Source organism: Colossoma macropomum, unplaced genomic scaffold (assembly GCF_904425465.1).
Source record: "Colossoma macropomum unplaced genomic scaffold, Colossoma_macropomum, whole genome shotgun sequence".
Lineage (NCBI taxonomy): Eukaryota > Metazoa > Chordata > Actinopteri > Characiformes > Serrasalmidae > Colossoma > Colossoma macropomum.
In genome coordinates this window covers 41,656,972-41,670,283 of record NW_023494792.1, presented here as the reverse complement: position 1 = coordinate 41,670,283, position 13,312 = coordinate 41,656,972, and the positions used below count along the sequence as shown (strand labels likewise).

Genomic DNA, 13,312 nt, shown 5'->3' with positions numbered 1-13,312 from the left:
AAAGAAGTGGCCAGGAAGAGTAATCAATTTAACATTTCCTTTTTTATCTACAATGTCATAATTTTTCTGTAGTGCTCTCATAATCGTCTCTCAGAAACTGAAATTCAAGAGCAGTGTGTTCAGAATCTGGAGCTAACAACCAAATATGGACACTGAAACAACTTCCTCTTCCTGTCTATATCATCAGGAGGAAATGCTGAAACCCCAAAGCCACTTTAAACACTGTAGATCGGAAACTGTAAATGTCAGATTAGATCTTCAAGTTTGTGTTCTAAACAGTACTTTGAATGTATTGCCAAAAGCTTGGACTGTAAACTTTAGCAGTATTAAAGAATAATAGAACAACACACTAAATATTTTAGAGTCTGTAAAAACACTGAACTGCAATTGGAAGTGACTTAATAATATAATAATAAACAATAAACAACACCGCTACTTACTACTAATAATATTTCTGTAACACTTATTTGAGAGACACCTACTTCATAACACATGCATAAGCATTAAATAACATACTTTAAAAACCCACACTCAAGTATGTATGAGCAGCTTAAGCCAATATTCGCAAGAAATAAGATTATTTTGATTTAAGGGCCCTTAAACTAAAGTGACTGACATTTTTTCCATTTATGGCACTGTTATGAAGATCTTATAAGGCAGAGGCCTAGATACACACACCAAACGCAGCATTGGTTCTATGGACGACATGCTTAAACAACAGGAAAATATTTGTGGAAATGATCACATAACTGATACAATGTGTGCTGTTCTTACCTAGACAGCCTTCTAAGTTCTATAATTTGGGAATAATGCTATTATTATGCATCATGACAGTGTTATAAATGTAAAGAATGTCTATCACTAGTTTAAGGGCCCTTAGGTCAATGCAATTTCATTTACATAAGAAAACATCTTATGTCATCTGGTGATTACTTCCATAAGCTTTTCAAACACATTATTCAGTGCTTATGCATGTGTTATTAATTTCTTATATATGTAGCCTTCAAATATAGAGTCAAAGAATATTTTTTGCTGAAAGAATCACTCTCTCTCTCACTGTAGCTCACACTGGATAAAACTCCAGGCCTCTAAGCTGTTAATGCTCACTTGAAGTGCAGGTCCTTAAAGGTGAAGTGAGTCTCCACGATGCCGGTGGTTTTAACACGTGTCCTCAGCACATCCTGCTGGGTGGGGATATAAGTAGCCTGGGATATCCTGTCCAAATCATTCAGGTAACTGTAGAGGGGAAAAAAACAAAATGAAGAGACTGATGAATTCAAACAGATGATAATGACCCAAATGTGATCGATTTTACTGTATTCTGGCTCAAAATTCTGGGCCAAAAAGGGATATCACTAGTTTCTACTCACTGACTATGTATCTCATTGATCTTTGTTCAACCAGGGTACAACTAGATTAAAAAAAGCCAGGTTACTTTCCAAGTAAATTTTGGCAGGAAAACAGCACACAAAAAAGCGACTAAGCAATAAAACATAAAAACAAATAATAAAATAAACATTAATAGCATGAATGGAGTCAGGGCAAACAAGTGGAGTCAGGACAGACTGTCACTGTTTGGTTAGGTAGCTAATTTAACTCAGTTTGATAACACCCACCTCTATGTTCTCAGCCCTGTATTTTCTCATTAAAATTTCTGGGAAACAGTGCTATGTTTCCAGGACAACAGAAAAATAAGAATGGTGTCCATAATGCTGGTACATCAACATACATATTCTGATGTGATATGTTCAGTACAAAAATATGTTTATGTACATGATGCTATTACATAGATTCCCTTGTTAAAACATACTTTGACTGAACATTTCAGTGAAGAAGAAGAATCTGTTTAGTAATAAGCAGCATTTAAATGTTTTGTCATATTTTTTACATTTTTTTGTTACCAAAAAATTTGTTGCTAACAATGGAATCTTTGAGCCTATCCTCTACAGCAACTTCCACCTTCTATTTCAATACTGTTTTTAACCAGCCTTTGTCAAACTTGCTCTCACCATTTCCCCTTATATCATCTCAAATTTGTTTATGTGTTTAATTTGCTAGTTAGCAAACTAAAGCAAACAAAAAGAAGGGCAGTGCACCCCACCAAAACCAGACAAGTCAATTCTTCAAAATTCTCAAAAAAATTCTTAAATTACAAAGTTTGCATAGGCAGCTGATTAGCTTACTGAGGCTATCCTAGCTGAAGTGAAGTGCTACTAAAAATCTGCTTAGCGTTTGTCCCTTGTACGACCTTTGATGGCCACATGGCATTAACCAATTTCCCTTAATGCATCGTATTGAGGTGTAACGTATGATCTAAACAGCTGAACAAAGGACTGCTCTGTCATGGGGGTAAGGTAAGCTAATGTTAGATGTACTGAAATCATTTGCAGTTGGTAAGGCTAGGCATCTTTCAACATTATTAGATACAGATATCAACATTGCTGCCTTGACTTTTCCTGAACATTACTTTTGGATGCCTTCTGTTAAATACAAATTGAAAGTGGCTTAAACCAGAAATTAGCATGAGGTGCTGGAAGTGTGTACTGACCAGCATGGACAGAGTACTAATCAAGAAGTGCTGATGTTCACAACATGCACACAGAATGTAATTTAGACAGCCAGTCTAGATAAGCCTAGATTTTGTAACAAGCATGCTTATTGCCTCACAGTTGATAACAAGACAACAGTCAAAGACTATCCATTTAATTTCCAGCCAAAATGGCTATTAAGTCCAAACGTATTTAATGTTTCTGCACCAGCAAAAATGTAGAAAACATACACTATATGGCCAAAAGTATGTGGACACCTGGCCATCACAATTAAATGAGATTGAGTTTAGATGTTCCATTTGAAAAGTATGGGCATTAATATGGAGTTGTCCTCCTCTTGATGGCTTTAACAGCCTTTACTCTTATAAGAAACCTTTCCACAAGATTTTGGAGTGTTTCTGTGGAAATTTGTCCCCATTCAGTCGAAATAACTTTTGAGCGGCCAAGCACTGATGTTGGATGAGAAGGCCTGGCTCACAACCAATGTTCCAATTAATTCCGAAGGTGTTCAGTGAGGTTTAGGTCAGGGCTCTGCTAGGGCTAAATAGTGAAGTGTGATTCATCACTCCACAGAACACGTTTCCACTGCTCCACAGTCCAGCGTCAGGCTGCTTTACACCACTTCAGCCGATGCTTAGCATTCTACGTAGTGATCTTAGGCTTGTGTGCAGATGCTCAGCCATGGAAACCCATTTCATGAAGCTCTAATGCACAGCTCGTGTGCTGATGTTTCTTCCAGGGGTAGTTTGCAATTCTGTTGTGGGTGATGCGTGATAGGGAATTTTATGCGTTTCATGTGTTTGCATGGTTTACTGCTTCATAGCTGAGCTGCTGTTGCTCCTAGATGCTTCCATTTCACAATAATAGCACTTACAGTTGACCAGGGCAGATCTAGCAGTGCAGAAATTTTACGACCTGAATTGTGGCAAATGTAGCATTTTACAATGTTTAAAGTCACTGAGTTCTTTAGTATGACCCATTCTACTACCTATGTTTGTGTATGGAGATTGAATCTCTGTTTGCTTCCTTTTATGCACTGATTTGCAATGGGTGTTGCTGAAGCACCTGAACTCAATAATGAAGATGGGGGTCCAAATACTTTTGGCTATGTTAATGTATATTTAGCATAAACATGAAAAAGACCATGACACTTGAAAAAAGAAAAAGTTTTGTTTTCAGATTTTAAGTAATTGAGGTGGAGGGCCAGATAATTAGCAGTTTTACCCAAAAGAGGCATCACAACCTCTCTATCGACACACACAGAGCTTACATGTCCAGCCATCAAACACAGTGCATTCACTGACCAACCAAGGTGAAGGGATTTCAGCACACACACACACACACACACACACAAACACCCTCCCTGCACCGTGCCTGGTGATGCCATCGCTGGCGGAAACGGTCTTGCACAAAGTGTTTAACACATGCATCCACCCACCCACGCACACACACACACACACACACACACACACACACACACACACACACAAAGAAAAAACAGCCAGCGAGTGTAGCACCACGTATTCATTTTTTATCAGTGTTTTGTTCTAAGTGTTAAATAAACAGTGTGTAACAGGTCGCTGGAGTCAAGGCCACTGCAGATTTCACTAAAACAGCATCTGAGCAGCTCCTGCAAGGCAAATATTGACAAAATCATTCCAGACTACACCAGACTGAGTACAGGAACACACAGTGCAGACAAAACCGCTCTATGAGATAACTAGAGGTGTAATAATGAATTTTTATAGTTAATTCAGATTTTCTTTACAGCCAAATTGGCCAATGGCAGATCTTTTGGCTGGAGCTCAGCTGAAGCTCACACCATGTGGGGTAAATGAACACATGGAACACACTAGAACATTTTGAGTGCTCACTATCAGCCAAAGTCGCAACATAAAAAAAACATTATTTGCTCGTTTGTTCTTTTACAATTCATAAATTAAAAATCAGTTGCCTACTTTTAAAAACATGAATCAAATAAAGTGTAACAGTCATATACATAAGTCTGAATGGCCCTGTTTCGTAGATTTTCTAAGTGAAAAAAGAGAGTGAACTTATAGGGACTTTTTTCTTCAAATTGTAGTGCAATTTAACATACTGGAAAAAAAATTAAATATAAAATGTTACATTTTATGTTTTACTTTCATTATGTTAAATTCAGTAAATAAACATTACAATTCTGCATTTAAATATGCAGAAAGTGAGCTGTCTGTAGAGGATGTGTTATCTTATTTTCACTCATAAAATCAACAAAATATGCAAACTTTTGCACACAACTGTATACTGACAGTAGAAGGCTTTTTAGCTTTAGCTGACTATTTAGCACAATGAGTCATGCATAATTATGGTGCAGGTATAGAAGCAGCATTAAAATACAGCACAAGTATGCCTACTAACCTCACATTATTTAACTTAATAAATTGCTGATCACATGTTTGGAAACAAAAGCTGTCGATTCCGATCTTGGCTGAATCAAATCGTGCACCCAGAGACTATAACTATGCAACTGTGGCTGTGATTAATAATTGTTTCTATGGCCAAATAATCTAGACACTACTATTCCATGAAATGACTTATTATAGGCTACTTATACTGTTATAGGTTTCTTTTTGCTTTGGTCATCACAGCGATTTCAATAGGGGTGTTAATCTCTGATCTAACAGCATTTCGATTATGATTCTATGCATCATGAAATTTCAAATTTCATCAGTTCTATTTGACTATATCAGTGTTGCTCCTGGCAACCCACAGCACTGCAACGCTTCCACAATTCCATAACTCAACACTTTTGATTTAGCTAATGATGATCAGCTAACTGATCATAAAGCCCTTCGTAAGCTGGATCAGGTGTGTTGGTGTTAAAGAAACACTGGATAGTCGATACAGAATTATTGATAAAAATACACTGAATACACAAATGTAACTGGAGGAATTGTTCACATAGTATTGGAATATAGACAATGAAAATTATGCACCGATTGTTTGTTGTTTTTCGCTAAGAAAAACACACTAAACACATACTTAACGCACCCTTTCTCCAGTACTGCATCACAGCAGTATTGGCACCAGTATATATCCCACAGATTAGCACACTGGTGACACATTCCGAAGATACATATCTGCTCACTTGTAGGTTTGACACGTGCTTACACACGCGCTAAATACATCATGCAAGTGTGTACTTTAGCAGAACCACAAGTGTGGGTTTTGAAACAAGCAAAAAATTCCTTCTTTCTGGAAGCTATATCGCCCCCTACACTTACTGTAGTGTATTACAATCTGTCAGAATGACTGTGTGGATTATATGAACATTATGGAGCGCTCTTCAATTGAAAAAAACAAAAGCCATATTCACTGGTACCTGCTGAAATGATAGATACAGACAGAGACAGACAGAGAGACAGACAGAGACACACACACACTCACTATGCAGCGGAGTCATTGAGCTGGTACTCTCTGGAGCGGCTGAAGCAGGCCTGCACTCCTCCGTCCTTCCACAGGCGCTTTATCACTCCAGCCAGTTCAGCGGTCATAAAGCCTTCCTCCGCACTGCCGGCTAGAACAAACAGCTGCCGCGCATCATCCTAAAAACACACACACAACAACAGCATCACTCACCATGTCCAAGTTCATTCACATTTATTCACATATCAAACTATCACAAAATAAATCAATAAAATGAAGTAAAACAAAACGCATCTCTCTAGCAATTCACCTCAATCATCGTCATGTGGTTCACTCATTTACATCTAAGTAACTTACACTCTTAAAAGGGATGGTTCTTCAAAGGTTCTTTTAGTAAAGGGAATGGTTCTACTAGAGTTATTAGTTCTATATAGAACCATTTCTCATTCAACCATACTAAGAACAATAATGAGGCAGCTACGCAAACAAGAACACTGACCATGTTCAAATTCATTAATTTATTCATCTATTGGTCTATCTATCCATCTATGTAGCACCCTCATTCATTTCAACTAGGTTCATTCATTTATTCAGTCATTCTGTGAATGCTACGGAGGCCTTGCTGGTGACATCCCATTTAAATAAAAATAATGTGTGACCACGCCCTCATTAACGCATGGGAATGAGATCCTAATGCATGGCAACGATTTAGTAAGGCGTGATAATAAGATAATTAAGTCGTGGCCATGACTTAGTAAGGCGTGGGAACGAGATCATGCCTTACTAAGTCATGGCCACGCATAAGGATCTCATCCCCACTCCTTACTAAGTTGTGGCCACACATTACGATCTCATTCCCATGGCTTACTAAGTCATGGCCACTACTTAATTATCTTGTTCCCATTCCTTACTAAGTCGTGGCCATGCATTATTTGTTGAATTAACCTAATAAGTTCAAAATTAAGTCAGTATTGTGGAGGTAACACAAACAAGATCACACATCATGTCCAAAGTCATGTATTTATTCACCTTTCCAACTATCTGTCTATTGTATCTATAACTATCTGTCTATTCATTCAACCCCATCAGTTCTTTCTTTTGATTCATTCATTCGTTCATCTGTTGACTATTTTTCAAAGTCAATTATTGATGTAACTGAAATTCTGAATGGACAGCAATACAAGCAGGATCATCCACCATCCTTTGTCCCTTCATTTATTCATTCAGTGATTTATCTTCCCATTCAACCATTTTGAGAACAATAATGAGGTGCACAAAGAGGATCACTCACTTTTCCAAAGTATGTTTGTTTGTTCACCTATACAGCTTCAGTCATTCATTCATTCATTGACTGTTTTTCTAATTCAGCTATAACGGTTATTTATATTTTTTGTCTATTATTCTATTTTTCCATTCATTCACTTCATTTTGTTCATTCTTTAATTTATTCACCTATTCATTTTCTGATTCAGCCATATAAAGTTAAGTAAGAACAATGATAAAGCATTAACACAAACAGAATCGCTCATGTCCAAATTCATTCACGTGTTCATCTGTCCAGCCATCTGTTCATCTATTCTTGCAGTTTGTTTTTTGCATTTATTTATCCGCTTCACTGTTTTTCTAATTCAACCATGTTAATTTCGCAGAAGCTTCTAAAGCTACATTCTCAGTCTTTATTACTAAAGCAACCAAGCGGAAATGGATATTGCAAAACGAGTCCGATTATGAAACATGATGCATCTGTTTTTATTTCCAAGTTACTCATTGCTGGGTTGCAGGGTTGCAGTGACTCAAACCATCTTTTCTCGTGCAAAGCCATGAAGCCAACAAATAAAAAAAAATCTGTAAAGGAATAATTAATTTTCTGGCAAAGAAGCAGGATAATTCCCTAGCGAGCGAGTCACTGTTGCTATATAAGCATCAATAAGCTTCTGCTGTTTCCTCATCGTTCTCCAGTAATGCTCCCAATCAGCATCATCATCCCCAGTAAACACACCTCAATACACACACACAATCACCGTAATCATCATTGCGTCAGTACACACAGCACCATCCACACACATACCATGATTATTACCCACACACTCGTCCCTGTACAATATGCAACAAGCAGAAAAAAAAGTAAAAAAGTAATTTTCTGCCAAACTATACCTTCAGTTACCTTGGAACAGGTTGGGGGTGGATAGATAGAATAATAGAATAACAGAATAATATTCAATTCGAATAATAGATGAATGAATGTTATGTTTGTGTTACCATCTCACTGGAAGGAAAAAAACATACAAAAAATAAGTGAATGAATAAATTCATTCACTTATTTTTTGCCAAAACTTTTATTTTAACAAATACATTTTTTACAACTTTAGCAAATAAAGTAATGGAAGCTTGTGTACACCAGTTAGCATTGTGCTAGCTGCATGCCTAAATCATCAGACATTTTCCTGAAGCCATGCTAAAAAAACAGCATAGACTAGCATGAATTCCACGCTGTCTCTGAGCTGGTTTGAACTGGTTTATGCGGGTCTAGTGCTAATCTAGGGCTGGTTTAGCTGGTCACCCAGCTTAGTGACTGCCTAAACCAGCTGCATAACAGCATTCACAACACAACATACACTGGTTTTGCTGGTGACCAGCTATAATGGTCTATGTTCATTTTGGTGTAGGATTGTGTCTACTGGAAGTGTTTACCCTGCTAATTAACATAATAATAAACAATAAATAATAAACTGCAAGTCTACATTGTCACTGTCAGAAACCACACAGGCAAATCATTTACAATAGACTTGCTTATGTGGCTTCTGACACTGTATGACACACTATTATCTATAAATATGGACAACAGTACATCACACTAAAACCAGTAGTAGCTGCCACCTGGAAGCCTAAATTGTGTCTGTGCTTTTGTACAACTCATTTTGATATGAGAAAAGTGTGCAATAATATACACATGAAGTTAGCATGATTCTAAGTGGTGGGATATAAGCTTCCATTACTTGTTATCTATATTAGTTTCAGAGCTCTAGTGCAAAAATAAAGGAGCAAACTTCAGATGCCAAATGTGTCTTCGTTGATCGACTACATTTGGGGTGAGGGGGAAATACTTTGTAAATCAGACATTTTAACAAACTATTTTATTTAATTCCTCACGACTCTAATACTTATACGTTCCTAAAGATCTCCAGAAACAGGGCTGGCCATCCCTGACATACTATAGGCCTTGTCAATATATTTATGAAGGTTTTTTCCTTTTTTCATCCTCCCAGCTCTCCCTCCATCTCACCGCTCTCGCTGGGTCTCCAAAGTCGATCTTGAGGCGGCCCATGGCACGGATGATGGCGATGATAGACTGGATGGTGTTGCTGTAGACCACGGCCTTATACTGCTTACACTCCTCCTCCGAGTAACCTGCCTCATGGATGATTCTAGGAAAGAGAGAGAGAGGAGAGAGAGAGAGAGAGAGAGAGAGAGAATGTAAGAAAAACAGCTCATTTGACAGCACATTTCACAGTTGATTTCGAGACAGACATAAGCAACTTACTTCATCTGCTTCACTATCGTGCTCTTCCCAGACTCGCCAGCACCTGACAGACAGAGAGAGAGAGAGAGAGAGAGAGAGAGAGAATGTTTTACGTGCATATTTGAGTGCACACACACTAGGGCTGGCACCACTTATCGATTTATCAATAATTATCAACAACGAGTGTGTTCCCCAAGTATATTTCGTCCTATTTTAACAATTTCCAATTACTATTGTGTCCCATTTTAATACATATCAAATATTTAATATTGTTATGTACACTCACTGAGCACTGTATTAGGAACTCCTCCTTGTGTCTACACTCATTTTGGTTGGTAAACTATTCTCAGTCCAGCAGTGACACTGAGGTGTTTAAAAACTCCAGTAGCACTGCTGTGTCTGATCCACTCAGGCCAGCACAACACACACTAACACACCACCACCACGTCCACCACCCAAATAATACCTGCTCTGTGGTGGTCCTGTGGGGATCCTGAACATTGAAGAACAGGGTAAAAGGGGGCTAACAAAGTATGCAGAGAAACAGATGGACTACAGTCTGTAACTGTAGAACTACAAAGTGCACCTATATGGTAAGCGGAGCTGATAAAATGGACAATGAACGGGAACTAAAGTCATGTGTTTGGCACCACGTCCTCTCAGAGCCTTTTGCCCTGCTGGCATTCGCAGGGGTTTGGTGGGTGATGGTGAAGTGGGGAGGCAACTTAAGCCCTCATTAAAAGGGCTGCTGAAGCTCTGCATGGCATCTCTGAACTGTTTGAGCTACAGCCATGTACACCTGACAGAGACTACTGAGAGCTTCTAAAGCTTGAAAAGCTAACTGTATATGCCAAGCACTGTGAGCGCTGTACATCACAAATATGTAACGTCATCTTAACCATGATTAATGGAAACACTGCTTAATTTTCTTTTACTGACCTTTTAAAAGTTTGCTTAAAATTTGTGAAATGTCTGAATGAATGGAAACCTATGTGTATATATATATATATATATATATATATATAGAGAGAGAGAGAGAGAGAGAGAGAGAGATGTACTATGTTTGTGCAGCCAGTCTCAGGACATCTCTAGGTGTGGAGGACGCCTGAGATTCTAATCACAAGGTCAGCAGACCAAACACAACCATGGGTGAGCTGTTGTTGAAAAATGTGGTAGAAATTGCTTGTAGAGGCAGAACAGCCTGTAGACTAACCAGGGCGGATTTAGTGATGCTAGAGCTCTAGACAAAAGACGGGAATGGAGCTCCACATTTTTACATTTTTAAACAAGTGATGCAGCTGTCTACAGTGCAAAAAACATATCCTGAAATTGTTTGAAGCCTAAAATTTCTCATTTTGAGAATACTATTTAACTTCTTCCTACACATTTTTACTTCAGTAATTTCAGGTGCTATTATTACACTATATTAGTAGATATAGTAGATATATTAGTAGATATTAGTAATTTTGCTTGTTGTAAGAAATAATGCTTGGAAGAAACAACATTATCTGCCAATGGAGTGAGATAAATTGGTAAGGCAGCAGTACCTGAAGTAATGAGTAATGAGATTACTTTTTTTTCCAAGAAGTAATGAGTAATGTAAACCCTTTAAATTTCTAGTAAAGTAATGTGTACTGTGAATAGATTTCTTTTTTTTTTTTGAGTAATTATCTCAACATTGGAGCCATCTTTACTAGCATTAATGCCAGCATTATATACAGTGTACTGAGCCTGTGTGGCGCTCGGGCCTGAGTGAACAATGTTAGCACTGGAAGCGAAGCAGTAAAATTTTTGCTTTCCTCCCTTTTTTGCATTTCTCTGCTACACTTCATTTGATTTTCCCTCTAAACACCCAGAAAATCACAACGAAGAACCTCCTCTTCACAATGTAGATTATCGTTCATACCAGTCTGTCTTTACACAGCTGTATCATAACGTAACAACATGGAATAGTCTATTATAACCATGGCCAAGGGGGGCTGCATTGACATTAACACTAATAATCTTAGATTATTAGATTTTAGCTAATAATCGCTACAAACACAAACTAGAACTGTTTTTAAACTGTATATACATATTCCAGAATAGATTTTAGAATATCAACAAGTACAGTAAATCTAATTTGTATTTTCACACGGCCCTTGGCTCATTGGGGCCTCTTGGCGGCAGCTTACATTTGCCTAGTGCAAAGACAACCCCTGAGACTAATGCACACAAGGCCTGTTCTTGGAAACAGCTTCACTTGGTCAATGGCAGCTCTCTTCTCTTTCTCTCTCACTGTTGCTACACCTCAATAGCTCCACTTACAGAGAATATGCTTCACCATGCTCCTTTCATCCAACAAAGACAGATGTGCAGCACTCAAACATCTTGGACTAGGGACATTTTGTGTATGTGTACGTATAAAAGGCGCAATTGATCTCTCAAGCACTCTTGGATGCTGTGTCTGTACGAGCACTCAAACCAGAAACATTTTATCAACACAGCCTTAGAATATCATCCTCATACTGAGGGTGGGTGATATGACAATATATTAGTATAGTATATAAATTACATGAGCACATTGCACGTATTGTTAACATTGCCAGAACACTGACCAACCGCACTTTTTATAAGGAAACACACATTTAGACAGATGGTCCATCTAAAAAACGGTTCTTTCATAGCTATTATTGCAAGGTTGGACAAGCTTTGCAGAACACTGGTTAAAATCTTTTTCAATCTAATGAGAAACTGTAACACACAAGTTTATATCACAATACTACGGAGCCCTGCTGGTGACATCCTGTATAAATAAAAATAATGTATGGCCACAACTTGGTAAGGCGTGGGAATGAGATCACACCTTTAAAAGTCGCAGCCAGGCATTATTTTTATTTATACAGGATGTCACCAGCGGGGCTCTGTACAATACCTGCATTTAGAGTGAGTTATTCATTCAACCTAATGAGAAACTGCAGCTCACAAATCAGCTTATATCACAATACCTACATTCCCAATACCTATTGATTTAACTTAATGAGAAACTGTAATTCAGTTTCATGCCACAATACCTATGTTATGTGAGTGTTATTGTTAAAATAAATATTTTTATATGTATGTAAAAGGTCATACTGTTAAAACAGATTAGATGCAGAATTTTTTTGTTGTGTAATCAAACTAACATTAACATGGTGGCTAAATTGTCATTGCTGTTTCCAAACATATAGTTTCCATTAGTTACAACAACACTGTCCAGCTCGGTAGCATAGCATTTTAAACAGGAAATTCAACATTAAGTAGCAACTCTATATAACTTATATTCACAAGGCTGAATGGGATTTTTACCAGTGTGCTGTAAAGCTTGTCCAGCCTCACAACAGTAGCTACAGAAGAAGGCCACTGTGGGCGGCGCATGGAAAGGTGCACTCTGTCCCTTCCGAAGGCTGTGTTTGAAATATAACAAATGCTGCCCAGCGTGTATTCTGAGGCAGGAAGGCAGACAGTCATGTCCGAACTGAATATGCTGAAGTTTCATTCAGCCATATTTTTAAGGCGGTGTAGATGTATCATTTGCTGCCTCACATATCCCATCATCCTGTGTGTCAGCGCCGATGCAATTAGGAGAAAAATGGCAGAAGCGCTGGCACAGTGGACAACAGAGAGACGAACTGGGCACAAATATAAGATTATTATAACTAAATATTTTATTTCTGGTATGAAATTTGCCAGTGCAGTTTGTAATGAGACAGTTGTTTTAATGTAATGAGACAGCTTTAATTGTTCATTCGTATTAATTTCACTCTAACTTGTTCTATGTTTCTCATGTTTGTGTCAGCGATGGAACCAGTCCAATGCC

The 13,312-nt window shown here is 38.0% G+C and overlaps 1 protein-coding gene across 1 annotated transcript in view; it reads right to left on the bottom strand.

Annotated features, from left to right (window-relative positions):
* Positions 1–13,312, bottom strand: part of gnai1 (guanine nucleotide binding protein (G protein), alpha inhibiting activity polypeptide 1) — a 37,526-nt gene that overhangs the window by 12,238 nt on the left and 11,976 nt on the right. Inside the window, exons 2-5 of the mRNA XM_036577225.1 lie at positions 9,496–9,538; positions 9,238–9,379; positions 5,976–6,133; positions 1,108–1,236 (exon numbers count right to left, since the gene is read on the bottom strand). Coding sequence (XP_036433118.1) covers positions 1,108–1,236; positions 5,976–6,133; positions 9,238–9,379; positions 9,496–9,538 — 472 coding nt within the window. The remainder of the gene's footprint in view (positions 1–1,107; positions 1,237–5,975; positions 6,134–9,237; positions 9,380–9,495; positions 9,539–13,312) is intronic.